At 54.4% G+C, this 27038-nt stretch overlaps 2 protein-coding genes across 14 annotated transcripts; one reads left to right on the plus strand and one right to left on the minus strand.

The window, feature by feature from the left end:
- Positions 1-646: 646 nt before the first annotated feature.
- On the minus strand, positions 647-14546 carry CELF3 (CUGBP Elav-like family member 3). 11 transcript variants are annotated; one of them, XM_045816563.1, is made up of 14 exons: positions 14504-14546; positions 13621-13726; positions 12325-12407; positions 7381-7429; positions 6819-6947; positions 6604-6683; positions 5427-5570; positions 5124-5265; positions 4738-4887; positions 4334-4399; positions 3981-4106; positions 3571-3714; positions 2522-2659; positions 647-1019 (listed from the first exon to the last, which is right to left on the minus strand). In XM_045816563.1, exons 4-13 carry the CDS (start codon positions 7427-7429, stop codon positions 2532-2534), a joined length of 1158 nt encoding a protein of 385 aa, XP_045672519.1. In that variant the 5' UTR covers positions 12325-12407; positions 13621-13726; positions 14504-14546; the 3' UTR covers positions 647-1019; positions 2522-2531. The 11 variants fall into 11 exon arrangements, with proteins under 11 accessions (XP_045672519.1, XP_045672511.1, XP_045672513.1 ...); XM_045816555.1 differs by lacking the exon at positions 14504-14546 and having other exon boundaries at positions 6819-6944; positions 13621-14393; XM_045816557.1 differs by lacking the exon at positions 14504-14546 and having other exon boundaries at positions 3981-4103; positions 13621-14393.
- Positions 14547-19607: 5061 nt separating this feature from the next.
- Positions 19608-26388, plus strand: RIIAD1 (regulatory subunit of type II PKA R-subunit domain containing 1). 3 transcript variants are annotated; one of them, XM_045817022.1, is made up of 5 exons: positions 19608-19734; positions 20191-20267; positions 24436-24482; positions 25540-25702; positions 26273-26388. In XM_045817022.1, the coding sequence occupies exons 1-4, from the start codon at positions 19651-19653 to the stop codon at positions 25644-25646; spliced, it is 315 nt and encodes a 104-aa protein (XP_045672978.1). In that variant the 5' UTR covers positions 19608-19650; the 3' UTR covers positions 25647-25702; positions 26273-26388. The 3 variants fall into 3 exon arrangements, with proteins under 3 accessions (XP_045672978.1, XP_045672979.1, XP_045672980.1); XM_045817023.1 differs by having other exon boundaries at positions 25576-25702; XM_045817024.1 differs by lacking the exon at positions 26273-26388 and having other exon boundaries at positions 20191-20260; positions 24428-24482; positions 25576-25653.
- The last annotated feature ends 650 nt before the right edge of the window (positions 26389-27038 follow it).

Raw genomic sequence — 27038 nt, forward strand, 5'->3', positions numbered from 1 at the left:
GACTCTTAATTGATGTTTTTAAATTTTTTCTTTATTTAGACAGAAAAGATGAACTCTTTAAAAGTAAAATGCAATAAATAAATAAGTTAAGCGTAGAGAAGTGTCTGAAACTGACTCCCCAGTCTCCCCGTACCCGCCCACCCCCACCCCATCTCTTTTCCCTAAAACCTCTTCCTAAAGAAAATGACAGGTAATAAACCCCTTTATCCCTCCCACTTTCCCCCCTCCCAAACACCCAGTTACCGCCCCCAAAGCAAAGGGAGAAATCAAGAGAGAAAAAATCCAAGGGAAACATTGTCTAAACTCCCAGAAAGAGAGATGGCAGCGTCCGGGCGGGCCGGGCTGGATAACGCACGGCTGGTGGTGGCATTTACGTGGAGGGGACCAGCAGAGACTGTAAACATTTTCAGGGGCTCGGGGAGGTCTTTTCCTCATGAAAGGAGGAGGGTCTCTGTAGCTGTCTGGCAGAGAGGCAGCAGCCCTCAGGGCTCCCCCACACCCTCCCTGGAGGGGCCCTTGGGGGAGGCAGTGAGCTTTAGGGCTGGGAGCCCAGGGTTCAGGGATATCCTACCTCTAGCTGAGGGTGGCAGGGAGTCTGAGAACCAGCTTCTGAGAACCCCCGAGTGTGGGGGAGAGGCTGGGAGGAGGGTGGGGGGCGGAGGGTGGGGGAGGCCTCTGCTGCCCTCCGGGGCTGCGCGGGTAGAACAGGCCCACAGGTGGGGAAGGCGGGCGAAAGCTGGGCGCAGAAGGCCCGTCAGACCAGCCCCAGCAGAAGGCAGATACCCTGGAGCCTTCGAGCCTGTTCCTTGCTCCCTCACAAAGGCCAAAAGGGCACCTGGGAGGAGACAGGCCCTTGAAGACAGGCAGGGTGGTGGGAGTGGGCCGGAGTCCTGTGCCCCAGAGCCATGAAGCAGCTTTTGCCCCAGAGCCCAACTGAGGCCCAGGGCAGATGTGCAGAAAGGGCTGGGCCAGGTGTGGGAAGAAGGGGTGAGAAGCCCCTTCCCGTGGTACCTCCAGACCTGTGAAGGAAGGAAACACGGGTGAAGCCGTGGGGAAGTCAGCAGCCGGTGCAGGTCCGGGCTCTGGGGAAGAGGCAGCTGGAGTGGCTCAGGAAGGCAGATCATGAGAAATGCCTCCGTCCAAACGGAACAATGCGACCCCTCAGCCCTCGGACAAGGGGCAGGGATGGAGGAGATGGGAGTGAGGATGGGTGATATGAGAAACCAAAGATATTAGGAAGGAAATATTCAAACAGCCCATGAGAAAAAGAAAGGCCAGAAGATGGAGACTAGAGGGGGAGAGAGGCAAAGAAATGAGACAGCGAACAGGCAGGCAGAGGGAACTCGGAGAGAGGAGGAGCGGGGTGCTGTGTCGGGATGGACTCTGAGGAGAGAGCAGGGGCATCCGCAAAGGGAGGGCCGAGCAGGCCAGGGAGAGCTCAGGGCTGGGCTGGGGCTGGAGTCTCACAGGTCAGACCCCTGGGCCCTAGGGAGTGCCCTCATTCCTCGTCGGAAAGGAACGAAGAAAGCCAGAGAGAAATGCACAGAACACAGACCACGGGCACCAACCACTACTAGCCAAGCACATCCCGCGAGCTGCCCCCGGCCCTGACCCTGGGCTGGGGGGTGCTTCCCTCCATAGCCCCCTCCCCAGATAACAAACAAGTGGCTCCAAAGACAACACGCTCGTTCCATGCAACTTACAGGGGCCCGGAGCAGGGGTCCAGGGATGGGGGCTTCGGCCGACAATGGACACGGGCCCTGGGCTGGGGGCCCCCAGGGTGGGGGGAGTTAAGCAGCCAGGATTGGGGGGAAAGGGGGAGAAACAGAAAATGTGGATATTGTTCTTGGGTTGTATTTTTTCAGGGGTTTGGTCCAAAGGAGATTACACATAAAAGTAACCAAAGCTCACAGCTCTAGGCCACGAGGCTGGGGTGGTGGCGGGCAGTGGGGTGGAGGGACCTGTTCAGTGCAAGTCACAGGCGGTCCAGCATTTCAGCCTCCTCCACCTGAGCCAAAGCTGCTCCGAGAGGCCTGAGGCTGGGGCTCCCCCCAGTCTGTTCTGTGCACTCTCCACTGTCCCATGGGTCCACTGCCGCATAAGAAGATCACCTGGAGTCCAGGCGCCAAGGACCTGATGTCCCTACTTCTCAGAATAGAGATTCCAGGAGCCAGGGATTCTGTGATGGTCCAGCAGCCTAAACCAGCCCTCTTAATCCCCAAACCCTCCCACTCCAACACCCCCCGCAAGAGAAAACCAGAGAGAGACACAGACATGGACACTGACGAGACAAATGAGACAGATGCTGGGGAAGGACTGGGGGGTGGACACAGATATGTAAACACTTGGCTCTCTCTGGGGTCGCGCTGTGTGGCGGGGGGAGGAGAAAAGACTTGGGTGGTGGGAAAACAACCAGAGTCAGGGCACCCTGAGGCTGGCGGAAGAGGGTGGAGGTAGTCCGAGTGCGGCCCTGGCTGCAGTGTGTGGAGGCTGGAGGTCACAGGACAGGAGCAGGACCCACCTGGGGGCCCTCAGTAGGGCCGGTTGGCATCCTTAGGCCGCTTCAGCTGGACTTTGAGGCGCTTCATGCCGATCTGGAAACCGTTCATGGCCTGAATGGCAGCCTGGGCGCTGGCTGGATTGTCGAAACTCACAAAGCCTGAGGTGACAGGGGCATAAGGCCAGCCCAGCCCCACCTCACTCTCCTGTGCACTTTGGTTCCCCAACACCACCCTACGGCCTGCAGGTCCCCAAAGGCCTAGAAAACTACCCAGCACCCAGCCAGCCTTCAGTAGTAGTTGCTGACTGACTCTTGGAGTGAGTGAATGCAGCCCGGCCACTCTCCCACCCGGGGTCACTCCTCTCAGCATCCTTCGAGGGGCAGCCCCTTCCTCAGCCTGGGTGGTTCTGACCTGCCTGTTGAAAACGCCACTTCCAGACCCTAAATGACCTCCGAAGCAGGGAGGACAAGAATGTTCCCCTTTTGCCCTGAAGCAGTCTTGCAGGCAAAGATCTGAAGACAACTGAGCCCGGCTCCTCAGCCTTCCTTTTGGAAACCAAACATCCCATTTTGGAGCCTCTTCCAGACGTCATGGAAGCATGGGTTTGACTGGTTTTTAAGGAGAAAAGATGGACCTGTGGTTTTCTGGAGGGGAGGTGGTTCTGGGCAGCAGCTGGTACAAGATATCAGGTGTGTTAAAGAAAAGGCCCTGGCTGGTTAGCTCAGTTGGTTAGAGCATTGTCCTGATGCACTAGGATTGCAGGTTCACCCCCTGTCAGGGCCCATACAAGAATCAAGCAATGAATGCATAAATAAGTGGAACAACAAATAGATGTCTGTCTCTCTCTCTCCCTCTCGGTCTCCCTCTCCCCCCCACCCCCCCACCCCGCCCCGAAATCTATAAATAAAGAGAAAGGAAAATATTTTTGTACTCTTGGACAATGTGGATTCCAAATACTGGGCACACTGCAACCGTAAGTGCCTTAAAGTGTATCAGACCTTGTTCTCATTTGGAGTTTGGCAGAAATGTGTCATGTCATATTTTATCCTTTAGGTCACCATAGTCTTACCAAAACACTTGCTCTGATTGGTGGCCCGGTCAACAAAGACTTTGGCTGAAATGACATGGCCAAAGGGGACGAACATCTGGAGGATCTCCGAGTCAGTGAACTCCTGGGGCAAGTGGTAGATGAAGATGTTGCAGCCATCAGGGCCTGGGTGGCAGCAGAGGCAAAAGTAAGAGCTGGGTGACTGGGGGGCAGACTTGAGGAGTAAGGGCTCCAGGGAAAGCTGGTCCTGGGAGGACCCTGCAATCCCGGCCCGTGACACGTGGGCCAGGGTGCCAGCCACCTTGATCCCACTCCCTTTCTTCCCCACCCAAGGGGTCAAAGCTGGACTTAGATCAGGCACAAGAGAGTCCCGAGCCCATGACAAGGGCACCCCAGTCCCCAAAGCCTCCCTGCTGGGCCCCAGGCCACACCTTCTCGTTGTTGCTGCTGCTGCTGTTGCTGCTGCTGCTGGGGGGGTGGTGGGGGCTGCTGGGCGACCAGGGCAGGAGGCTGCGGGAACGCAGGTGCAACCAGGCTGTAGGCTGCCGGGTAGGCTGCTGGGGTGGCAAGATAGAGAGCTACTGGGGCTCCTGAGACACCCACGGCCCCAGCCCTCCCCACCAGCCCTGCCCCCCCACCCCTGGCCCAGGCAGTGGAGTTGGCAGGGTTGAGAGATGTCAGAGAAGGAGCTAGCCCGGACCCAGCTTCCAGGCCTCTTTCCATGTTGCCACCCCTGCCTCCTGGTTGTGCCATCCCTCCCGCCTGGGCCAGGCGGGCTCCTCACCTGTATAGTGCTGCATCCCTGCATAGGCCTGCTGCAGGGGGTCCACCGGGGCCGCGGGACTCTGGGCTGGGGAGAGCAGCACCAACTGTGAGAGCAGAGGCTGGCAGGTGGGGAAGAGAGCCTCCTGTGGGCTCGGGTATGAGATGAGAGGGCAGACATGCACAGAGCCTGGCGTTAGTGAGACTTCGATCTGACTGGCTGTGCAACCCTGGACAAGTCCCTCTGCCTCTCTGTGTCTCAGCTCCCCTGGCTGAGAATGGGAAAGAACATCCCTGCCCAGGTGACAGAGCAGGAAAAAGCCTTATAACCCGAAGCCCGGAGACGGGAGGTGTGTCACCGCTGCCGGCAAGGGGAGTGGTGGCTGGAGGGTGGCTGGGAGAGGACTGGGCAGCAGAGAACCCCACCTGGGTAGGGGTGAACCCCGTTGGGATACAGAGCATCAGGGGCAGGCTGCCCGGTGGGCTGAGTGGGCACTGGGCTGTAGCCGCTGACACCCAGGGCAGCGGGGATTGCGGAGACAGGCGTGGCAGCGATGGCAGGAGGGGTGCTGGTTCCTGGGGAGGAGAAAGTGACAGAAACAGAGCAGAAGAGCCAACATACACACAAATGCAGAGAACCAGTCAGCAAGTCTTCAGGCCGGGGAAGGACACAGGCTACTTGCTGACCCCTGAGCTCCTCCTGGACCCCAAGGCTTCCCTGAACCATGCCCTGTGCCCCAGTCCCCACCCCACCATGCGGTAGCTCCCTGACCTGCCCCATCCCCACCAGCCCCGCCCCGCCCAGACCTTACCTGAGGATGGGGTGATGGGGGTGGCGATGAGGCCATTGGCATTGATGGCGGCCATGTGCTGCATCTGCACGGCAGCCATGGTGGCCATGGGGCTGAGGTAGGCACTGTGAGCCGCCACCAGGGCCGCCTGCTGCTGCATCAGCTGGGGGCAGGGCAAGAGAGGAGAGTGGGGCCAGGCCCCCTGGCGCCCTGGCCTCACTCCCTGTCCAACCCTGGGCCTTGGCATTGGGAGGGTGGGGGCAGGACCCAGGAGGCCAGGAGGAGAGAGGATGGGCTGGGCCAGCACCCTGGGGCAGTGCTCACGGCCTGGGTGTAGGCGCTGTAGGCTCCAAACTGGAGGGCGATGGGGCTGAACATGCCCAGCTGGGTGGCCACCTGCTGCATTCGGCGGAGACCTCGCTCCTTCTCTGTGTCAGCAAACTTCACCACCAGGCTGGACGAGGCACCCTGGGCACAGGCCCCAGAAGTGGACAGAGGGACAGAGGTGGGTCTCTCCTCCTCAGAGCCCTCGGGACCTGCCTCAAGTCCACCACTCAGGGCTTGGCCTCTGAGAGGACAGCCGTCAGTGTGGCCCTGTCAGATGGGTGGATCTGAATCTCTCCCTCCCCCTGCACCAGGATGTTCGAGAGACCAGAAAGAGCGGAGGAGTGTGAAGTCACGTGCTTGAAAAGAGAAGGGGCTCCTGGAAGCCAGAGAGCATGCCTGGCTTCTCCGTGAGGGTTTGGAACCAGGCGTTCTGCCCAGGGTGGGTCAGCCACAGAGAGTGTTTAATCTCAGACTGGTCATGCCTTGCTGCTACCCCACCCCTTACCTGGACTCCTGCCCCCACCCCCAGGCCTCACGCTCAGGGGAAGCAGCCTGAAATTTCAATACCAGCTCCCACCAAATAAACACCAAACTGGAACTATCTGCGAGGATAGTTGTAGAGCCTAGAATCTGGAATGCACTTCTCCGCCCGATGCTGCAAGCGCCTGCTCAGTCCCTGCTGGACCTCTGCTGGAGAGCCTCAAGCTGGCGGGCGCTACCTCCCTAGGAGCCAGCTAGTTGTGGTTTACATGCTTGTTCTCTGCCCCACAGGGACAGTCAGTTGGCCCACTGCTCATGGGTGGGGGCAGCAGAATAAATGTGCAGCGGGCATGTGGGGCCTCCAAGCAAGTGTCCTGACGCCTAGCCAATGGGGGTGGGGGTATGGGAAGGTGGAGAAGAGGTGGGAGACCAGAAGAGGGCTGAGGGATGGAGGAGGCAGGAGAGGAGGGTGAGGGCATTTGGACTGAGGGTGAGGACAGGGACAGGGGATAAGAGGTTGGGAGATGTTATTTGAAATGCGAAGGTGTCCCTAAGAGGTTGGATTCTTCTGCCAGAAAATTCTATCCAAATAAATTCACAGACCCTGTTGGGAATGGACTGCCCCTTCTGAGCCAGGCCTGGGGGTGGGCCAGGAGGGGCTGGAGAGGCCTGTGGGTGGGGGGAGCGGGCTCACCGGCAGGGTCCGGCTGCTGTGGAGGGTGTTGATAGCCGCCTGGGCCTCGGCGTGGGTCTGGAACTTCACAAAGGCGCAGCCTAGAGAATTCAAAGGAGAGGAGGAAAGGATGAGTGCTCACCTCTAAGTCCCGACAGTCCACACTACCCAAGAAATCCGTGCAGGGGCAGGAGGGCGAGGACCTAGGAGTGAGGAGGAGGTGCAGCGAGGGCTACCTTTGCTGGTGCCGTCAGGCCCCCGCAGCACAGTGCACTCATCTATGGTCCCAAAAGGCTCGAACATCTTCCGGACGTCCTCATCTGTCTGCTGCTTCCCGAGCATCCCCACAAAGAGCTTCCGGTCTTCTGGGGGATGGGGCACAGGAGGAAGGGCATGTTCAAGGCCTCCCGGCTGCTTGTCAGTCTGTCCCAGCTTGGGGTGGGCAGAGACCCCGCCCTCTACCTTTAGCTCTTCCCTGGAGCTCCAGACAAGCCCTTCACTCTGGGGACCAATGGCTTTTAGGTGTGAAGGAGGTGATGGTTGGGGGGTGGGTATCGTTACACAGAGGGCTCGTCCCAGCTCTGAAGGGCTCGCATTCCTCTCTGGGCCTCGGTTTTGCCATTCCCACGGTGGGCTGAAACACATCCCCTCTGGCCACACTGATGCCTGTGCCAACCTTGACTGGGAACCCTTCGGAATTCTGACTTTCTTCCTCAAGAAAGGCTGCCCCACAGCTACTCCATGCCCTGGGCTCGCAGGACGAGGGAAAGGGACTGAATCTAGAGGTATGGATCCTACCTCCACGGCTCTCGCTGTCAGCTGGCTTGACCTGGATTGGCCTGTTCATCTGAAGGAGAGAAGAGAAGGCAACGGCTGGGGACCTCCTCTGAGTACCCCAAGAGCCCTCCCTAGGCCAGGACCTGCAGAGAAGCAAGAGGGAGTAAACCCTGGGGCCAAGAGGTTTCTCTAGCCCTCTAAATATTTGGTGGGAAGGAAGGGAAGGGGCCTAAATTTGTTCAGGATCAAGACCAGTGAGGATCAGAGGCTGCGGAAGGAGAGGGTGTAAAGAAGGATGCTCATGGGGCATGGCACCAGGCTCGGGTGGGGCCCCAGATGACTTAGCCAGGAATAGGTGCTGCTCTCCTGAGGGCAAGAATGGACCTGGGTCCTGAGATAGAGCCCAACCAGTGGGCTATTCAACAAGAGTGGCCTGAATTCTTCTACACAGTAGGAGCGACAGAGGCCACCCATCACCAAGCGCCAAGAAAGACTTCAGACTGAGGGAGACCCCACAGATGCCCCAACTTCCTTCTGACCCCCAGAGGTGTGTCTGCCTCTCTTTCTGCCCCCCTACATCCCTTGACCCCAGGGGGAAGGCACTCGGGCAGCACAAAGGGAGCAGATGCCCAGTCTCCGTGGCAACGGGAGAATGCACGCCATGGCAACCGCCCACTCAGCCTGATTTATCCTTCCCCGTCGCCCTGGCGACCGTGGTGACGTCATCACTTCTGCTGCTCCACACACCCACAGGAGTGGGAAGGGGGGTGGGAACAGGGTATGCTGGGGGTGGAGGATTTGGTGGGGGCTGGGAGTGGGGGAGGGGCCCAGAAGAGCTTCCTGGAGGGAGGCATGCTGAGCTGGCCCTGTGGGGGGCCATACTGCCCCTTCTGCCTTCCTCCTCCAGATAAAATCCTTGGTGTCTCACAGCTGAGACAGCTCTGAGGAGGACTGCTGTCCCGTGCTCTTTCAAGATTCTCCCCGTTCCCGGAAGTCCTCCAGAGCTGTCCCCTCTCCCCGACTCCCGCGGCATCTCCCTTTTGTTCAGCCTCCAGTGGAAGCGCAGACGTGCCAGTCCCACTCTCCGCCCTGGCCGGAGGACTTGGGAGAGACTCCTGCAGGTTGATTTCCTTATCCCGGGCCGGGAGCACCTTAGGAGCTGGAGAGGGAGCGGACGGGTTCAGTCCTCCGTGTCTGAAAATGTTTTCCTGTTACGGACAGACCGGTGGCGCCACACCTGGTCACCCCTCATCCTGAGGTGAGGCAGTCCTAGTTCCGGTGACCAAAAACAAACGAACGAAAGAAACTGTTCATCTACACTCTGAGGGTAGAGCTTAGTTCCCCTCAGGGAAGGCACTGGACTCGAAGGGCTGCCCTGCCGCTCACTAGCCGGGTGACCGTGAACAAGTCATTTCTCTCGTCTGTGGAACAGCTCGGTCAGGTGGTCTTGGGCCAGGTTGCCCTCAGCTCTAGCATTCCGGCATGGAGAGCTGTGTGTCATCACGTAACCCAGAGAAGGGCAGAAATGGTAGTTCCTCCACCCCACACCGGGCCTTCTTCCTGGGTGTCACGTTATGCCAGTTGGTCTGGACTCTGCTGGTTGGGGATTCCCAGCCCTGGATCAGATCTAAGCCCCACCTCAACTGATGGGCCTCCCCTGCTCCCCCCATCTCTGGCCATGAGAGCAGCTGGTAGGGAAGGGGGCCACACAAATCCTCCCGCCGATCTCCTCCAGCTTTATCATCCACCAATCTGGGATTATCCCATCCGGGGTTCAATCTCCTCAGGAGAGAGTGTGTGATGTGTGTAGCAAGGAGTGGGGGCAGACACGCAGAGTCCTGGACTTGCACCCTCCTTCTGCTCCGTACTGTCACCCAAGCAAGCAGGAAGTCCCCTCACAGGCACCTCAGCACACGCGCACACACACACACACACACACACACACACAGGAGAATCAGAACCAGGGTCGCAGTGTCGGGGAATTCTCACGCTTGCCACTAACTCCTTCCCAAGAGGCCCCTGGGGATTTACTGTTCTAGCTGGGGATGGGGGACCTGGGGGCTGGAGAGAAAGGGTTCCTCCCCGCACAGGCTCCCAGGCCCAAAAATAGCACATCAATAAATACCCACAGCTGATACGGATTTGCACAAAGGCACACAAGAGTGTACAGGCCGCAGCGCAGACCACACTGACAGAAGGTTCCCCCACACTCCCTCCCAGACAGCCTCCCCTGGTGGCCCCCAGTGCCCCATTGCCAGCCTCCTCCTCTCGGCCTGGCACTTCCTGTGGGAAAGCTAGTCTTTGTTAGCTCAGCTCAGGCACACCTGCCCCCTCCCCTGAGTCCAGCTGGGCCCTGTTTACCTAGCAACCCAGCCTGGGTGCCTCTCTTCCCTAGCTACCACCCGCCAGGTGATAAGCCTTCCCTGAGGGCCTCCCAAAGAAGAAGGGGCTATTTATACCCCAACAAAGTATTACCGAGAACCCCCCTTACCAACAGGGTCACTTGTAAGGCCCCTGTCCTTCTCACCAATAGCAAAGACCCCACTTCCAGGAATAGCTCTTCTGTCTCCTGCGGGCACAGGCCTGGTGCCCCGCCCCTCCTGGCTCCAGACTCGCCCAGTGTCCCACACCACACACAGCCCTCTCCATGGGGCCACAGTCCGTGTGGCACCCAAGATAGGTGATGGGGGTCCTATGTCCCCGGAGTGGGATTTTGGCCCAAGTACAGAGGGGAAGGCAGGCCGGAGGGAGTCCCTCACACCACCACCTCCAGGAGGTCACACCCTGCTCACAGGAAGAGTCCAGGGACCTGTGGCAGAGCCACTTCTGGGGACTCTTAGGGGAGAGGACAGGAAGTGGAGCTTGACAGGCATAGGCCCAGCCCCCATCTTTTCTCTGTAGCCTGAAGTGTCACCCCAGTACGGTGGCACCTTCCAGGTTCTGGAGTGACAAAGATAGGGAGAAAGGTGAGAAGGCTGAATGACCCCATTAAAAAAGAATATGCAGTAGGAGGGCATGTGGATTGGACAGCAGGAAGAACTTTCAACACAACTGTGCAAGAGCTGGCACACTGTACACACACACTCACACGCACTCAACCACGCACACGCACACACTGTCTGAGGGGAAACAGTGATGCCAGGATGGCAGGTAAAGACCTGGGGACACAAAGGGCCACAGATATCTGCTCCCTAGACTGCCCTGGTCAGCCCCCCACGCCTACAGCAAGGGCCCCGCTTGGAGGACGGGACCCCTCCTTTCCTACTAGAGGTCCCTCTGCATCCTGTCCTCCAGGGCAAAGGCCAAAGCGGGGAAGACAGCCTCCCCTGGGAGCTCGGGGGTAGGCTAGGCAATCATTAACCGGGTGCCTTCTCCCTGGTTTCCTCTGGAAGGGGAGGCGGTGCCTTTCCACGCCCAGGATAGAGCTCAGCCTCAGCCACACGGGCAGCTGGAGGGGGACAGCCCCCAGCTGGCCCAGACGGCCGTGGGGCTCATGCCCATCCCCAGCTGCATCCTCCCTCACCCCTCTGGTTTCTGCAGGGGATCTGAAAAATGGGGAGATGACAGGAAGACAGAGAGCAGTGGAGAGAAAACTGTTGACTTGTGGGGGCCACCAGGGAGAAAAGGGGGAGAGAAGAAATTTGCGATGTGAAGCAATAGGAACCAGGCATCCCAGGGATGCGTGGGCCCACACCCACACACCTGACTGTCCGCTGCCCACACATGTGTGCGTGTGTGTGCACACGTGCTCCTGGGACTCCAAGCTTGCTAGCACACATGTATGGACCTTAACTCTGTGAGCAATGGCTGTTCTGGGCTGCCTCACCACCTTACAGGGGCCAGACAGTGGGCAGCAGTAGGGAGCTGGCTGTTGATCTGCTGCCCTAGTGGTACTCAGCTCCTCGGTTGAGGGCCACCAAGAGAAGTCGGGAGTGGTGGAAGGAGTTCTAATTTCCCTAGATCCCCCACCCTCTTTCCCCACCTCTTTTGTCGATTGCCTTCCCAGGGAGAGATGGAGAATCAACCCATTTTCCATTTCCTGCTGCGGGGAGGAGCAGGGGCTGGGACAGGTGTGTCTCCAGTGCCCAGGCGGTGCTTAGAAAACGTCTGATAAAAGGATGGAGGGAGTTAGCTCTCAGGAAGTACTTCCCGGGGTTCACTGTGCTAGTGACAACAGAAGAAGATAGAGAGCAAAAGTGAATGGCACGGCTTCCTTCCCAGGTGGTGCAACAGAGGTGGGGGCAGGTGTCTGAGATTCTTCATTCCTGCCCGTGCCAGCCCAGGCCTGGGGTGATCTGCAAGGCTGGCTGAGAGGAAGAGACCAAGAGCTCTGACCTTGTAGGTTTGAGGCCACACTTGGCGGGACAGGGCCTGATTCCCCACGAGGATGTGCTTGCCCCCAGGCTTTCTCCCAGCCCAGGCCCACACAGGCCCTGCTGCACCCTAATGCCCTATGGCTCTGTTCCCTTGCTCTTCTCTTCTCGGGTGACATGAGGTGAGCCTGCCCAAGCTCAGAAGCCAGCACAGAGATGCCAGGCCAGCAGGCCCCAGCTGACCATCTCGGGCAGCAGGCACTCCTCCTCCAGCTCACGGCCAAACTTCCCCCATAGCCAAAGAAGAGAGCCTGGTGCCTCCACTCACTCTGCCCTTCACTTGGTGTCCAAAGGCTTCTCCCCCGCCTCCCAATCAGCTAGTTCTCCCTCAAAGTGTTGCCCAAGGGCAGGTGGGGAATGGAGAGGGGGCTGCATCTGTGCCTTGCAAAGGTCACATTTCCTCCACTGACCACTTCTCTCCAGGTGAGAAGAAATGCATGCATCTGCAGCAAGAAAGAGGGGTCCTAGAAGGAGACAGGGACTTCCTGGTGATGAGATGGCAAATATACGCAGTGTCTTGGGAAGGTGTTGATCCCCCTGGCTCAACTAAGGCCCTTCTCAGCCCCCTGGCCCTGGATAGGCCGGGACTCACCCCTGGAAGCGTCTTCTGTTCGTGCAGGGCGCTCTGGGCCTTCAGGGCTGAATCGCGGGCACAGTATGTCAGGAAGGCACATCCTGAGGAGGGGCAGGGACAGAGAGACCCGGTGGGCAGTGAGTCCCAGGTCTCCCCTGCTTAAGAGGAACCCCCCACAGGAGGCTGAGGTCTGGGGAACTTGTTATTTCTTGCCACCTTCTACCTGCTGGGGTGGGGAAGTGTCTCAGAGAGGGGCGACCTTCTGCCCAGAGGATCTCTAGACTGATGAGCCTGGAGCTGAGACCCAGAGGCCAGGAGGCTTAACCGGTGGTGGTGATAGGAGCAGGAGAGCACTGGGGCTGCTGGGAGATGGGCTTTGTGTGGGGGGAGGAGAAGGGACATGTGACCGCCAGACAAGTGCATGTAGTGTGGGTTCCTCTCTTTCTTAGCTGATTTCCTTTCCTTTTTCTCTTTGCCTCCACCTCCCTCCATCTTGGTCATCATCACCCCTTTCCTCTCCTGTTTTCCCTATGTCCTCATCTCTCTGGGAGGCAGGTGGAAGGTCAAGAGTAGAATAGAGAAGGGAAAGGAAGAGCATCAGTGGAAGTCCCCATGGAGGAGAAGGCAGTGTGGCCCTTCTGACCCCAGTGCCTAGAACTCTCCAAGTCCTGACGCTGGGCCTGACCCTGCTGAGCCACTCAGCACTTGGACAGGTCCGAGGTGCATCCTCTCTTTGCCTCCAGCTCTTAACTTTCAAGTCCCCCACACTTCCCAGATCTTCTCCAATCTTTGTCCTTCACACCCTGCTTCCCAGGTGCCTCTCCTTAGTCCTGGAGCTACCCTGCCCAGTCCATGTGTACTCTTTCCCGCTGAGCGCCTGACCCTGTGTCCTGACCTCTGTCCCAATAGTGTCTGAGGCTACTAAGACTCTCAGTCTTGCACACACACCCATGGCGGCCCAGCTCCTTATCTCCCAAACCAGTCCTCTTGTTCCTCCGTCCTTCCCCGAGTTCATCCATGACCTCACCCCCTCATCTCTGGGAACCACATCTCTGCAGCCCCCTTGACAACTCCTCCCCAAAAGAAGCCTTCCTTAGTCCTCCATCTGGGTCCCCTGATCATCCTAGCTAAGTCCTATTCTAACTCCTCCACCACACTTCCGAGCCCAGAAACTCTTTTCCTTCTGGATTGGCCCTTTCCAGCCACTCCATCCCTCCAGCTACTTCCACCCTCCTCAAAGCCTCCCAGCCCCCCAGCCCCCACAGCCCCCCAGCCCGGTCCCTGAAGCCTCTCCAACTTGGCCTGACCCCTCACCCTTGTGCAGCCCGGTGTACTTGTCCTTGATGACAGTCAGCTCGAAGATCCGACCAAACTGTTCGAAGATGGGCTTCAGGTCCTTTTCCTCCAGATGCCTCGGGATCTGCCCCACAAACAGCTTGATGGCATCCGGCTCCTTCATTGGGGCGGCCCAGGAGGAGGGGCCGAGGGGAGCAGGGAGAGGCCCAAAGGCCAGGGGGAGCTTCCCAGCAAGTAGGCAAGTGGTGGGCGCCAGGGGCCCAGTGGGCCGGCTTTCCCTTGGGCCCCCACCACAGTGCTGAGCGGAGGGGCAGCTCTTCTCACACAAAGGAGGCCAGGGAGTTGAGGGTTAGGGGTCAAGGGTCTAGGCAGGCACTGTCAAGCCACCAGGGGGCATAGCCCAAACAAATGATCTCCTCCCAGAGGTTTGGCAAATATCCCAGGATGGGGGTCAGTGTGGCCAAGACCTGAAGGGTAGGGCGGTATCAGGGGCGCTGTGAACTGGGGCTGAGAGGAGAGCTGGAGGTCGGGGAAAGGGCCTGAGGAGGGCAATGGGGATGGAGGTTGAGGGGTTAGGGGCCTGATGTGGTTGTCAGCACGGAGGCGGGGGTGGGGGTGAGAGGGTGGGAGGTAGGGGGGCACTCCTGATGTGGGGCAGGTGGAGCTCTCGTTGGCTTCCCTGAGAGGACACCTCCCCTGTGGCTGATCCTTCTGCTGGGTCCGAAGATCCCTGATGCCCGTTGCTTGGTCTCTGATGGCGGCAGGGCTCCGGGGGTCCCTTCTGCCCTGCCGCCCCCCTTCAGGTCCTCCCCTCAGCCCCCCTCCCACCCCCACCCCTGTCCCCGGGCCTGGGCTGCTGCCGGCTGCTCCCGCTGCTGGGGCTGTCTGCTTTCCCGGTCACCTGGGTCCCGGAGCTCTGCTCTCCGGCCGCGCTCTCCTCAACAAAAACCTCCCCCCTCCACACCCCCCTCCCCACTCCCACCTTCTTTCCCCTGACATCAGTGATGTCAGTCTCAGGGGTAGAATACAAATTCCCTACCCTGGAGAGGGACGCACAATCCAGACAAGAGCCACGCCCTCTTCCTATCTCCTTCCTCCCTGACTCCCTTCCCGCCCCCAGAAGAGCAGCTGGTCCCGTTGATAAGAACCCCTCCCCCATCTTACTCCCCAGTCACGAGTTGGGCAAGGCACTAAGATGGAGAATTTATAGAGGAGCCCTAAGGTGGGGTTCATTGTTCCGGGGGCTGGAGCTGTCCCCGGTGCTGGAAGAGAAGACCCCATGAGAGGGGACCAGCGGGGAGGAGAAGAGGAGAGCCGGCATCTGGGGAGACTGAGACTGGGGAGTCAATGAAAGAACCCAGGGGAAGGAAAATAGCATAAGAACAGTTGGTCAGGGTGGGGGGTGGGGTGGAGGGATGTGTAACTGGGGAGGGAAGCAGGTCACCGAGCCCGGGGTGAGGGGGGAAGGGCAGAAAAGAGATAGAAAGGGTGCTGGCAGGGGGAGAGGCGAATGAGATGAATCCAGAGAGAGGACTGCATATTTTCCAGAAAAGGAACCAAGAAAAACTACATCTTGCTGGCATTTGCCGACGCCCCCTTCTCTCCCGCTGGGGGGTTTGTGTGTATAAGTGCGTGGGCAGGGAGGCGGTGGTGACGGTGGGGGCTCTCACTTGAAAGCTCCTTGAAGACCAGGACAACGTGTAATTCAGCATTTTACTGTTCACAGTGTCTAGCACAGTGTCTTGATTATACGTAGTAGGTGCTTAACAGATATTTTTTGAATAAACAAACGATTGATGCAAAGAACCTCAGACAGAGTAGAGTCTCAATTCCTTCAGATGGAAGAACCATAGCTGCCACGCTGTCCTTTAGGGCAAAGGAAGCCAAATTACTTATTTCTTTTCTCCCCGTTGTGCCCCTTTCCCCTTAGGTTCCTTGAGCCGGACTCTCTAATTGAGTCAGGTAGTGAAGAGGGGTGGGAGATGCACCTTTGGGGGCTGTTACTCCCCTATACAGTGATATTAGGGATGACTGGTTTCCTTCATAGTCTTGAGGGAGTCCAGCCCCTCCATGCACTGAGCCCACTCATCCCCTTCGATTCAGGGAGTATCTGCTGACGCCGAACCTCCTGAATGGGGCAGGAGGTTTGCCTGGCATCAGATGCTCCCCAACAGGGGTTTGAAAGCTTTTGTGGAACACACTGCCTTCTGTCATTCTCCGCTTCACCCCAGAGTGGGACTAATGTCTCCATAGCGATGCAGGTGTGTCTGAAAAGTGTCCCAACTACATCCCAGCAGCCCCCTCCTCAGCTGTCATGGCAAGCAGGCTCCTCTCCTGGAAGTCATATTAATGGCACTTGGATGGTATTTACTGTGCCCTAGGCATCGTTCCAACTGCTACGTATTTACTAACTTGTTTAAAGCTCAGCACCATCCTATGGCATAGGTTCAATTATTATGTCTAAATAAAGATGGGAAATCAAGGCACAGGGAATAAATGACTTGCCTAAGTTCATGCAGCTAGAAAGAGGTCTAGCTGACAGTGGAGCCAGGCAGCCCGGCTCCTGAGCCCATGCCTTTCTCTCTCACATCAAAAGCTCCTAGTGGGAATGGGGAGAGTGATTAAGCCTGTCCTTTGTTCTTCCTGCGACTTCATTTGAGCCCTGAATGAGAGATGTCCTTCTTTCCAATGTCCTTCTTTCTACTGCTTGGTTCACTATGACCACTTTCCATTCTTCCTTAATGTGGGTGTCTACAGCCTGAAGCCACATTCTGATAGGTGTGCATATTTGAGTATGCGTGTGTGTGTGGTCAACATGATTATACTTCATTGTATGGACACCCAGTTCCTCCTGGTAGGGTCCCCTAAGGTTGGGGTGGGGGGAGATGGTAGAGGACCCAGTGCTGGGTGGTCAGAGCATGCGATGACAGTGCCAGGGAATCGAGAGTGCAAACACATCTGGAAAGTAACTTTCCACTCACCTCCTTCACCCTCAGTGCATTTTTTCTTGCTTCTAATCTGATCTTGGTATTTATGGAGATGATAAACAGATCACGCCCTCTGAGGATGAAGCCCAGGAAGACCCCACTGCCCTTTTGATCTCATTACTCTGTGTCTTGTCAGCAGATCTGCCGCCCTGCTGCTCATTTAGGCTTGGGGCTAATCATATTAATTGAAATATTAAACATTCACCAAAATGAATTATAATGAACTCCCCTCAGTCCTCCTCCCAGTCAGCAATTGGGGAGTCAGCTGCTGGCAGCATAATGCCTCCGATCCTTCTCTTGGTTTGTGGTCAGATGGAAGATTTCAGTCTGAGAGGAGAGGCAGGGTTCAGGGGAGAAGAGGTGGGCACTCTCATCAGGCCCTCTTTGCTGGATGACGGTGGGCACATTTCTGTTTTCCTTCAGGCCATGAGAGAGGGGAACCCTGTGAGGCAAAGAGTGGGGGGAAACCCCCAGTGACTCAGAGGCTCATTCTGAGGAGCTGCTCTCCGGGAGGAAGTGAGGCTTCAAAGCCCTAGGTCCCCCAAGGCACTTTCTCTGTTCCCTGTCTTCAAGCTCATCCTCTTTCTTTTCCCTCTGTACTCAGTGCTAAGCTGCCCTACACAAAAAGATTATTTTTTTTTAAAGATTTTATTTATTTATTTTTAGAGAGGGAAGGGAGGGAGAAAGAGAGAGAGAGAGAAACATCAATGTGCAGTTGCTGGGGGTCATGGCCTGCAAGCCAGGCATGTGCCCTGACTGGGAATCGAACCTGCGATGCCTGGTTCGCAGCCCACGCTCAATCCACTGAGCTACGCCAGCCAGGGCTAAAAGATTATTTATTTATTTTTTTTAACTTGAATTTATTTGGGTGACATTGGTTCACAAAAAAGATTACTGATCTTATAAACGGAGAACTCACTCCTCATTTTAGATTCTGAGAAAATGAGAAATGCTGAATACTTGGGATATTTTTCAAAAAGGGCAGAACGTAGTGGTGGTATGTGTGGGCAGAGTGGCTACTCACCAAATACTTGCTGTCCTCACTAACTGAAAACAGAGTGAAGACATCTGCAACAGAGCATACAAAGAACTGGTCATATAACGTTCTTTCCCCCAAATGCAGAGGTAGACAGGAGGCCAACATAGTGCACAGTGGTGAGGACTGTGATGTTGTGAGAAAGCAAAAGCAGCCTCTCTCACTGACACACAGGAATTTGGGATTCGGGCAACGGGAAGTGACCAGTCAAGAAAGGCTTGAGTGATTTGCAAAGCACAAGAAGACTGTAGACCAGCAGAGGGGCACGTCAATGATTTTTTGTATGGAAGCGGGGGACGGAGGGGATGGTGCAGGGGTAGATTGGCCAGGCCAGCCCAGCACTGTCTAACATAATGTAAGCCATATATGTAATTAAAATTTTTCTAGTAGGCACATTAAAACAATAAGAAGAAACAGGTAAAATTACTTTTAATAATATATTTTATTTAACTGATATACCCAAAATATTATTCAACATCTTTCTATGACATATCTGAGATATTCAACATGTAATCAATATGAAGATTATTAATGAGGTACATTACATTGTTTTTTGTACTAGGTCTTCAAATCTAGTGTGTATTTTACACTTACAGCACATCCGACACTTACAGCAACACTTCAAGTGTTTAGTAGGCATGAGTGGCTCATGGCAACCACACTCACTGGGTGGTGCAGCTCTAGAGGTTCCACCATTAACTTCTCTGGGGGACAGAGGAGTGGGGAGAGACAGGTCTTGGCCAACAGGAACTGTCACCTCTGATTAATCTCTGCCCCTGCCTGAAAAAAAAAATCATTTCTGACAGATGGCAGCTTATCTACCTCTCACTCTATTAACTCTCTCTCTCTTAAAAACTACAAACAACCGAAATGATTACTAACCTGGATGGGGTTCTTGGAAAGAGGCCTGTAATCTGCTACTTCTGGGTTTTTCCTGGTTTGGGAACTGCCAACATTTTTACTTGCTTCCCTTAGTCTTTGCCGAGAGGGATAGAGGCAACCATTGAAAGACCCCTCCAAGGCCACGGCTGGATGCAGAGCTTCTTTTTCAGGCTTTTTCCTTGCTCCCTGGGCAGTGGTTCGAAAATCTGAAAAGGCAGCCTCCTTTTCCAGTTCTCTTTGCAGGCTGGCTGGCTGCTGGCTGGCAGAAGACCTCTGCTGGGCATGATCCCTGGGGGTGCAGAAACTCAGTGCGCACACACAGGAGATGGCAGGCTCCTGCCCATTCCAGGCCTCTATTATTTCAGCTCTCTGGCTTTATCTTTCACCTCCCCTCCTGAACAGATACCAGAAGAACACATCTTGAAGACCAACTGCCTTTCTCGGCTCCAACTGAATTGGGAAAGGGGGAAATAATTTAGAATTTATGAGGATCAGGTTAATCTACACAAGAAAGTCACAAGAGGGGAAATGGTTAATCTACACAAGAGGGGAAACTTCTGGCAGGATGTTCCCCCACATCTTTTCCACCATTTTCACTCTGAGACCGTTTATTCCTTTGCAGAAATCAGTTCACTCCATCCTGTGGGGTGCTTTCATGTTGTTTTAAGAATCCTCCAGTTCGGTGTCAAGTGTCTAGAGGACAGAGGAAGTGTTTGGCTTCTGGGTGAGCAGTACGAGAAGAAGCCTGGATCCTCTTTCCCTACTACTTACTATCCTTCATCCGGCTTCGCCCAAGAGAGGGTCAGGAACCAGATTCTGGGACACTCTGCCTTAGGAATTCCTTTCCAGTTTTGCTCTAGAGCTAAGAAAAAAAATCTACTTGAGGTTGGGTGGAGTCAAGAAAAAGGGCTCATTGCATATGCATTCAAGCCGGGAAATCAGTCACCAAATCTGGGGAAAACCTAACCCTCAAGAGCTCACTCCTCAGCTTCAGAGCCTCCCCACATTGCTTACGCTCAGCCTGCTCCAGGCTGCTAGAGAGGGCCGGGCTTGGGGGTGGGGCGGGGCGGGGCGGGGCAGGGCGGGGCCGGGGGCCGGGCTCCCCCTCCCCGCGCGGCCCGTCGCCTTGACGACCGCGACAAGATGGCGTTGCAGCCAGGCGGGTTGTTGGCGCCTGACCCTGGGGCGCTGAGTCCCGCGCAGTTGGAGCAGCTGCGCGAATTCAAGGTGGGTGAGCCCCCGCCCTTGCCTCCACCTAAGGGCCAGCTCTCCCAGGATAACGGCCCAGACAGAGAGGACGACCCCCAAGAGGGGAACCTGTTCCAGATAAAGGGGCGGAAGGCTGGGGGGAGAACCCGGGCGAATCCCTCGAAGTGCAGGAAGAACTAAAACAGGGGTCTGCACAAAGAAATGGACCGAAATTACTGCCGGATAAGTTAACTTAGGCACAAACCAGGACTTCCCGATGATGGAGACCCGATCTTAGTTAAGGCTCCTAAGCCTGCGTAGGAAGCAGCATGGAGATTGATGTTGATTTCTAAGAAGGCAGGGTTTACATTTTCAAACATCCAGTGGAAAGACCCGGGTAAGGCGCACGTTGCTTCCCCTGTCTTTCACACTTCCAGGGCTTGAACCCTGAAATCTGTCTCCTGATGGAGCGTGACACTTTGGTCTTGTCCCCAGATTCAGACTCGGATTGCTAACGAAAAGTACCTAAGGACCCACAAAGAAGTGGAGTTGCTCCTAAGTGCTTTTTTCAGGTAGGTGGTATTCCAGACTGGCCTTGAGCAACCAGTGGAAAAGTTTGCCAAACCTGGGGATAGATGAGTGTGAGTGATTTCTTTCTTTTCCCTCTCCCTATTGCTTCCTCTAGGGTCTGAAAGTTACAAAATATCCTAAGGTTTGATTTTTTCAACCCTGGAATTTGTGGCACCCAGGGGTTTCTTGAGTTATCTCTAGAGGTTTCCTTCAGTTACCTCTTAAATTTTCAAAAGTACTATTTATTCATTGTAGTTGTAAGGAAACCTGTGTACCTTATGACACTTGGAATAAGGAGTTGAGAAACTCAGCAGGCAGCCATTGGGTATAAAACATTCTCCATCAGAGAAGCTTAACAGGATGACTAGAACTTTAAAAAAATTCAGATATTTGGCCCTTCCCTACTTGAGAACATAGTTGCAGAAAGACTCCAAGAGTTGGGAGTCACTCTTTTCTGTAAGTCTTGGAGAAAAGACCATTTTCCAGGGTATCCTGGAGCACATTCTTTCCATCCCCCATGCTGTCTTTCGGTATGACATGTGTTTGAATAGAAAAGTCTCATGGCATAAAACGCAAAGAACAGAGGGGAAAAACATCATGGAGCAGCAATGGGTGAAATAATAGAGCTATCTCAAATACTGTTTGGCTATAGACACGCAGGCAAGGTTTAAATCGTAATAATGGCTTTTGTTTGCAGGCACCATGTTGGTTTCCTGCATCAGAAGTTAGCACACAGTATTGTAATTGCATTGTCCACCTTCTGTTTCTCTGCCTGGACCAAAGCTCTAAGCTGGTGGAACCACATCTGTGTCCCCAGTGTGCACACAGTGATGGCATCTTGGTGCACTTTTGCTGATCCTCCCAGCAACTGTACAAAAGAGAGTGTATTATCACTTCTATTTCACAGGCTTTTAATTTAAGGTCTGAGAGGTGAAGTACCTCCTTCCAGTTGCTGAACCAGGACCCAAACTCCTGGTTTTCTCACTGTGTTTTCTTGTAAGAACATGGAGCTAGGAAGCCAGAGATGGGGCTCTCCTCTCTCTTCTCAAAGGCAGACCTGGAGAGGTGTCTTTTTTTCTCAAACCTCTTTGTTTTTCCTGGATTTCACCATTCTTTAAATTTTAGCTATTTCTCCAAGTGGCAGCAGATTCTCAGAGGGCTGGAGGGGAGAGAGAAAGAGAAAACTGAAACCTGTTTGTGAAGATTGGTTTTATTTGGGCCACTGGTAAAGCCTGGGCAAAAGGTAGGTTAGGGGGTCCTCTGCCAATGTCAGCCCTGGGGATCAGGCTGTCAGTTTTAGCACCTTTTCTTCTAAAGGGAAATAAGGATGACATCCTTCCTATCCTGGGGAGTTTGCAATCCCAACTAGGAATGGTTCCAGCAGGGAGCTTGGAGATAGAGGTTGAAAGCCCGAATTGAATCATCATTTGTGTTGTCCACAAAAGGATTAAAATCCTTGGGGGTGGTAAAGAGGGCATTTTTTCAGTCACATGTCAGGGATGGCCCCACTTCTGTTCCAGAAACAGTTTCCAGAAGCTGGACATCCACGCCTGGCTGCAGAGGGACAGCCCCAGGCATCTTCCCTTTCCTTCCTTATCATTCCCCCTCCTCAGGACAGCAGGCTTTTCCTTTTGCTGGCCCTGAGGCTCCCCTACCTGAAATCCTCCTGGCTGCTTTTAGCCATTTCTCTTTCTGGGGTGAATGAAGGTGGGAGAGGGAGAGGAAGTGTTGGAAGTTCAGACTGCTTGTTTGTTTGATGTTAGAGTTACTTTGGGTGGCGCCAGGATGAACCAGGATCAGCCCCTCGTCTGTACTGGATGCTTCAGATTGTCCTTCCAGTGAAAAAGAGGGAGGGAGAAGAGGGGACAGGATCCGGGCAGCACACCTGTCCTCACCTCTTGTGCAGGTCTCTGCTGTAGGCTCACTTCAAGCCACCAGGGACTCTGAACTGTTTTTGTTGGGTTAGCAAGCTCCCCACTTGGGTTTTCCAATCTCAGTGATTTATGGCCACTCAGCCACAGCCCTCCAGCCTGTACTAGTACAGTGTACAGAACTGGTAGTACCTTGACTTTTGAACCGACAAAATGGCAAGAGGAGGGATCTTACTTTAGGCACCCAGATAGTTCAGATATTGGGCTGGAGATATGATAGCAAAGGAGTGAAATTTTAGAAAGGTTTTATTAAATGTTTTTGTAAATACCCAGGCAGATGAATCTCCCCCCATATGGCACTGATTGTAGCATTCCTTGGCTGGAAAAATCTTCAGTGGATCTACACCATTGCTTTTCTTTTTTTAAACATTCTGTTGAAATACAAAGTACAGAAAAGTGGCATATCCTAAGCTGGATGAACTTGCACAAATGAGAATACACGTGGCACTAACATCCAGGGCAAGGACTAGAACCTGACTAGCACCTCAGGCAGGCCCTTTGTGGCCCCTCCTAGTAAAAAAAAGGTCATCTGACTTTTTACTTGTTTAGAAACAAGCCCCACAAAAGGCGGCCAGCACCCTGACTTCTAGGAGCACAGCTCTGTTTCGCCTTGATAGAAATGGATTTCTGCAGTCTGCACTCTTGTGCCTGGCTGCTTTTGCCCAACAGCATCTTGTAGATCCCCACTCTCTCTTCTGTATTGTATTCCGCCGTGCGCCTAAGCCAGACTGTGTGCATTGCCTTTGTCTTTTGAATTGGGTATAAATGTCTCTCCCTGGCCTTCATGGCACCCACAATAGAGCCTCCTTCACTTCCTGCTACTCCCTGCTTGTGCCTCCTACTCCAGCCAGACCGCACCTCCCTGATCATTCCGCTGACCTCGTGGAGGGACACTGCCACTCCTTAAGTGACCCAGTACCTGTCCTTGGGGAGTTCACCATCTGTAGAACCCAGACTGTTTCGTTTCTGGGTTTTTGCTCTTGGGGCTTCCCTGGGTCTGGAATGCTTTTGTCCTTCATCCCTTGTCCTGCACTAAATCCCATGTGCACCTTGAGGGTCTTCTCAAGTGCCAGCTGCTCTGTGATTTTTGGGGTCCTCGTCTCAGTAATCTCTCTCTCTCTCTGATCTCCCAGCACACTAATACCCCCTCTTGTAGCACTTCCTGGAGGTGGCGTTTTGGACATTTGGGAATTTACCCATTCCATTTTACTTGATTGTGGTGGGGCCTCAGTTTATATTTAAAAATATATCAGTCGCTCATGTCCTGGCCAGGTGACTCAGTTGTCCCGTACACCAAAAGGTTGCAGGTTTGATTGCTGGTCAGGGCACATACCTACGTGGTGGGTTCAATCCCTGGCTGGGCTGCAAGCGGGTGGCAACCAATCAATCTCTCTCTCTCTCTCTCTCTCTCTCAAATCAGTAAATATATCCTCAGGTAAAGATTTAAAAATATGTATATATGTATATATACCAATCTCTCTTATCTAGTGCAGTTACTTACACATAGTTTGTGCTCACTAATTCTCAAATTGAATTGAAGGAGAAGCAGGGAAGCAAAATTCTTAATGCTGGAGGGGCAGGGGCTTCCTGGGCCGGCGAGGCCATGTAGGCTGGAGAGGCCGGGCAGCCATGGCCATGAGGACATGCGGGAGAGCACTGGCTTGGAATCAGAAAGCATGGGCCCCGTCTTCTTTACTTACTTGCTTTATGAACTTGGGCAAATGATTAACCTTTCAAAGGCTTGGTTTATTTGTATGTAAAGTGGCACAGTCATTCACCGGTTGTTGCTAATTGAGATGATATTTGTGAACATATTTTTATGAACCATGAAACTCCATGCGAGGCAAGGCATTTTTAGACTCCAGTGCCACTGGGGCTGCGGGTGCTGTCGTAGGATCTGTCTGCTGGACTGGAGGGCCACCAACCCTCTTAAGTCCACTTTTTCAGCGTTGTCTTACCATATTTCTAGTCTCACCCCCTGTGGAAAGTCATGGGTAAACTTACTCAGAAGATTGTGGGGTTGAGTATCTATCGCGACACCCCTCGAGGATGAGGCCGCATGCTCTTCACCTTGGCTGCCCACCCCTGGCGAGGTCTCTGGTTTTGTGAATGTGTTTGTTGAACATACGATAAACTTCCTTTGGCTTTAGCACAGCAGCCCTGAAAGTCCCGGACCCGTTGCCCCCCCCTACCTTAAAGCCTGCTTTGTATCCTATCCTTATCCCTTAATGTTTTTCAGAGAAATGTTTCTGAAGAGGCCAGACAACATCCGAGAATTCGCTGCAGGTGGGTAGGGCAGTGTCCTTTGCGGGTGTTGGCAAACCAGCACAAGGAGTATTATTGTGGACTTAGCCTTGGACGAGCCGGCATTCTCCTCACAGTCTGGGGTGTGCCTTCACCCTGTGTCCCCCAAGGGAGCTTGCTTTAGAAGGCTTTTTTGTCCACTGTCATTTCCTCAGAACAAGGACAGGTAAGAAATGAGGCAGAACTTTCTACTGGTGAGGGTTAAGAATTCTGAGTTTCCCCAAACTCTTTCCCTGGGGATCTGAAAGCAGGTCCTCCTCCCTGGATACACATCAGAATCACCTGGGGAGCTTTTAAAATACTGAGGCCCAGGCCCACCCCCAGAGGGTTTTATTTAATTAGTCTGGGGCTGGGCTTTGCCTCCACAGTTTTAAAGGCTCCCTGGGTGGCTCTAATGGGCTCCACTGCCCGGAGATGGCTTAAGGTCAATGGTGTTTAGAGGGGAGGGGAGGGGCTGGGTGATTTCCTGGGTCCTGTTAGCCCTGGGAGTTGGTTACATCCTCAAGCCGTTTCTAACTGAGTCTAAGTGCGTCTCTGCTGCCACAGCAGATGCTGTCTCCGATTTACATTATGCCGGGTGTTTAAAAACCCTCTTCTGTCGTCATTCTCCGAGAGCCTGGCTGTCCTCTGAGAGGATATTTTCAGGGAGGGCGTGATATCTCAGAGACAAGAGTTGGCAAGCCAAGTTGAGACGAGAATAACACTTGGCATTTATTTGGGTCCCAAGATGGGCTGGGAGCAGAAAACCCAGAGGCTCCCTCAGCCCTCTGATGGCTCCCTGTGCGTCAGCAAGCTGTGGGACACCAGTGTGGAGGGCGGGGGCCCTCCTGGGTACGCTCTTCTCTGGCACGCTGGAGCTGGCAGGCTCAGACTGTGGGGGGCGGGGACTAGTGGGGGGCAGTGATCACAGGATTTGCTGTGAACCTCACATTAGGTGGTAAAGTGGGGCCACCAGTAACGTTTCTGCAAAGGCCGAGCCAACCTAACTTTTTAGCGGAGTCCATGTCTCCCCAGCAACCCCCTCTTCTTTTTCCCTTAGGTTTAGATGATTTCTTCTTTTTGATTCTGATCCCAGAGTACTTCACGGATCCAAGACTTCCCAACAAGATTCACATGCAGCTAATTAAGGAGAAGAAAGCGGCTTAATTAGCAAAACCATGATGCTCTGCTGTTGAAAGAGACCAGAAAGCCTCCAGCCCGGGGTGGGTGTTAACCTCACTTGGAGACAGACACTCCTTTACTCCTGTGAATTAAGCACTGGCTTCTGGGCCCAGGGTGTGAAAGAAAGCACAGAGAAGAGTTCATGCAAGTGTTTAGTCTTCTTGACACTATTTTGGGGACTAGGGACTGTGAAGAGAGGCCCAGGGTTTGTCTAGCGTGTCCCTGGCAGGAGGAGACCTGTATCTTCTTAATCCGAAGAAATGGGTGAAGAGAACGGAAGTGGGAGTACGTAGGGGTCAAGAGAGTGACAGGGAGTAGGGGTGGGGCCTGCTAGTGTCAAGATCTTGCTCTCAGACTGCTCCTGCCCACTGCAGGTGAGGGCAGGGGGCGCTTCTGGAAAGGCTGAGAGCGTGTTCCCTCACTGCCTCTTGGACTGGGCCCTTCCCGCTCCCCTCCCCTTCGAACCAGGCCAGGCCATTGGGGCCAGCACACATTTTACAGGCAGGATGATTTCTGAAATGATTTTGATGGCTGGGATTTTTTTTCTCTTTTTAATGTGAGGTGGGAAAAAGCCACACTCCTGATTTAGCAGAACCCTTTTTGTTTTGCAGGCTCATGTGGACGTGAGAGAGTCCTGTTGTTATCAGTGTGGGTTTTCAAGCTGCCTCGGGCTCTGTCTGCTTTGCAAAGGCTTTTAAAGATACTCATTAAAAACAGACCTTCCTGATCTCTCTGCTTTATTTCACTCAGAAGGAGAAGGCCAGCCCTTGTGGGAAGGCTGCTCTGCCCCTACTCTGCCCTGGTACGCGGCGGGCCTGTCCCTCTCGGTGGCAGCTCGCGGGCCACTCAGTTAGGTCAGGTGGATCTTCCCCATGGGCCTCAGTACATGTCCTCCCCACCTCTCAGGCCAGCTACTGCAGAGCCCAGACTGGAAGAAAGAACAGGGCTGGGGACCCGAGGACCACAGCTGGCCGTGGTGGTGCTGAAACAGAGTCCACCCTTCAGCAGTGGCTTTTGATTTTTCCTTATCTTACGTTCTGTGTATACAGGTGATGATTAACTTTTATTAAGATAGAAACAATAGGAAGAATTGGTCTGGAAGGACAGCAAAAGAGAATGAGATTGGACATAGAAAACCTTTCAGGATCAATGAGCGCTGTGAAGTGTGAGCCTAACGGGGGACGCAGAGAGGTGGTAGGCTTCGTTCTTGAGGAGTTTTAGAAACACGCCACCCCTCCATTCGGTTTTCAGCTGAGAGGCATGGGGATGGACCAGTTGGTCTTAGGAAGTCCTTTTCAGGCCAGGAGGCATGGGTGGTGCCTGTTTATGTCTTGCTTGGCCTCCACTACCCACTGGCTCCACTGTATGAAGGACCTG

This window comes from Phyllostomus hastatus, unplaced genomic scaffold, assembly GCF_019186645.2.
Source record: "Phyllostomus hastatus isolate PE091 unplaced genomic scaffold, TTU_PhHast_1.1 phas_scaffold_216, whole genome shotgun sequence".
In the NCBI taxonomy this organism is placed as follows: Eukaryota; Metazoa; Chordata; class Mammalia; order Chiroptera; family Phyllostomidae; genus Phyllostomus; species Phyllostomus hastatus.

Coding starts and splice junctions, on each gene's coding strand:
- CELF3 (XM_045816554.1), bottom strand. CDS start 13,765: ATGAAGGAGCCGGATGCCATCAAGCTGTTTGTGGGGCAGATCCCGAGG. Junction 4,400..4,737: donor CGGGGTTCACCCCTACCCAG/GTGGGGTTCTCT, acceptor TGCTCTCCCCAG/CCCAGAGTCCCGCGGCCCCG. Junction 3,715..3,980: donor GCAGCAGCAACAACGAGAAG/GTGTGGCCTGGG, acceptor GCTGCCACCCAG/GCCCTGATGGCTGCAACATC.
- RIIAD1 (XM_045817022.1), top strand. CDS start 19,651: ATGGCGTTGCAGCCAGGCGGGTTGTTGGCGCCTGACCCTGGGGCGCTG. Junction 19,735..20,190: donor AGCAGCTGCGCGAATTCAAG/GTGGGTGAGCCC, acceptor TCTTGTCCCCAG/ATTCAGACTCGGATTGCTAA. Junction 20,268..24,435: donor CTCCTAAGTGCTTTTTTCAG/GTAGGTGGTATT, acceptor AATGTTTTTCAG/AGAAATGTTTCTGAAGAGGC.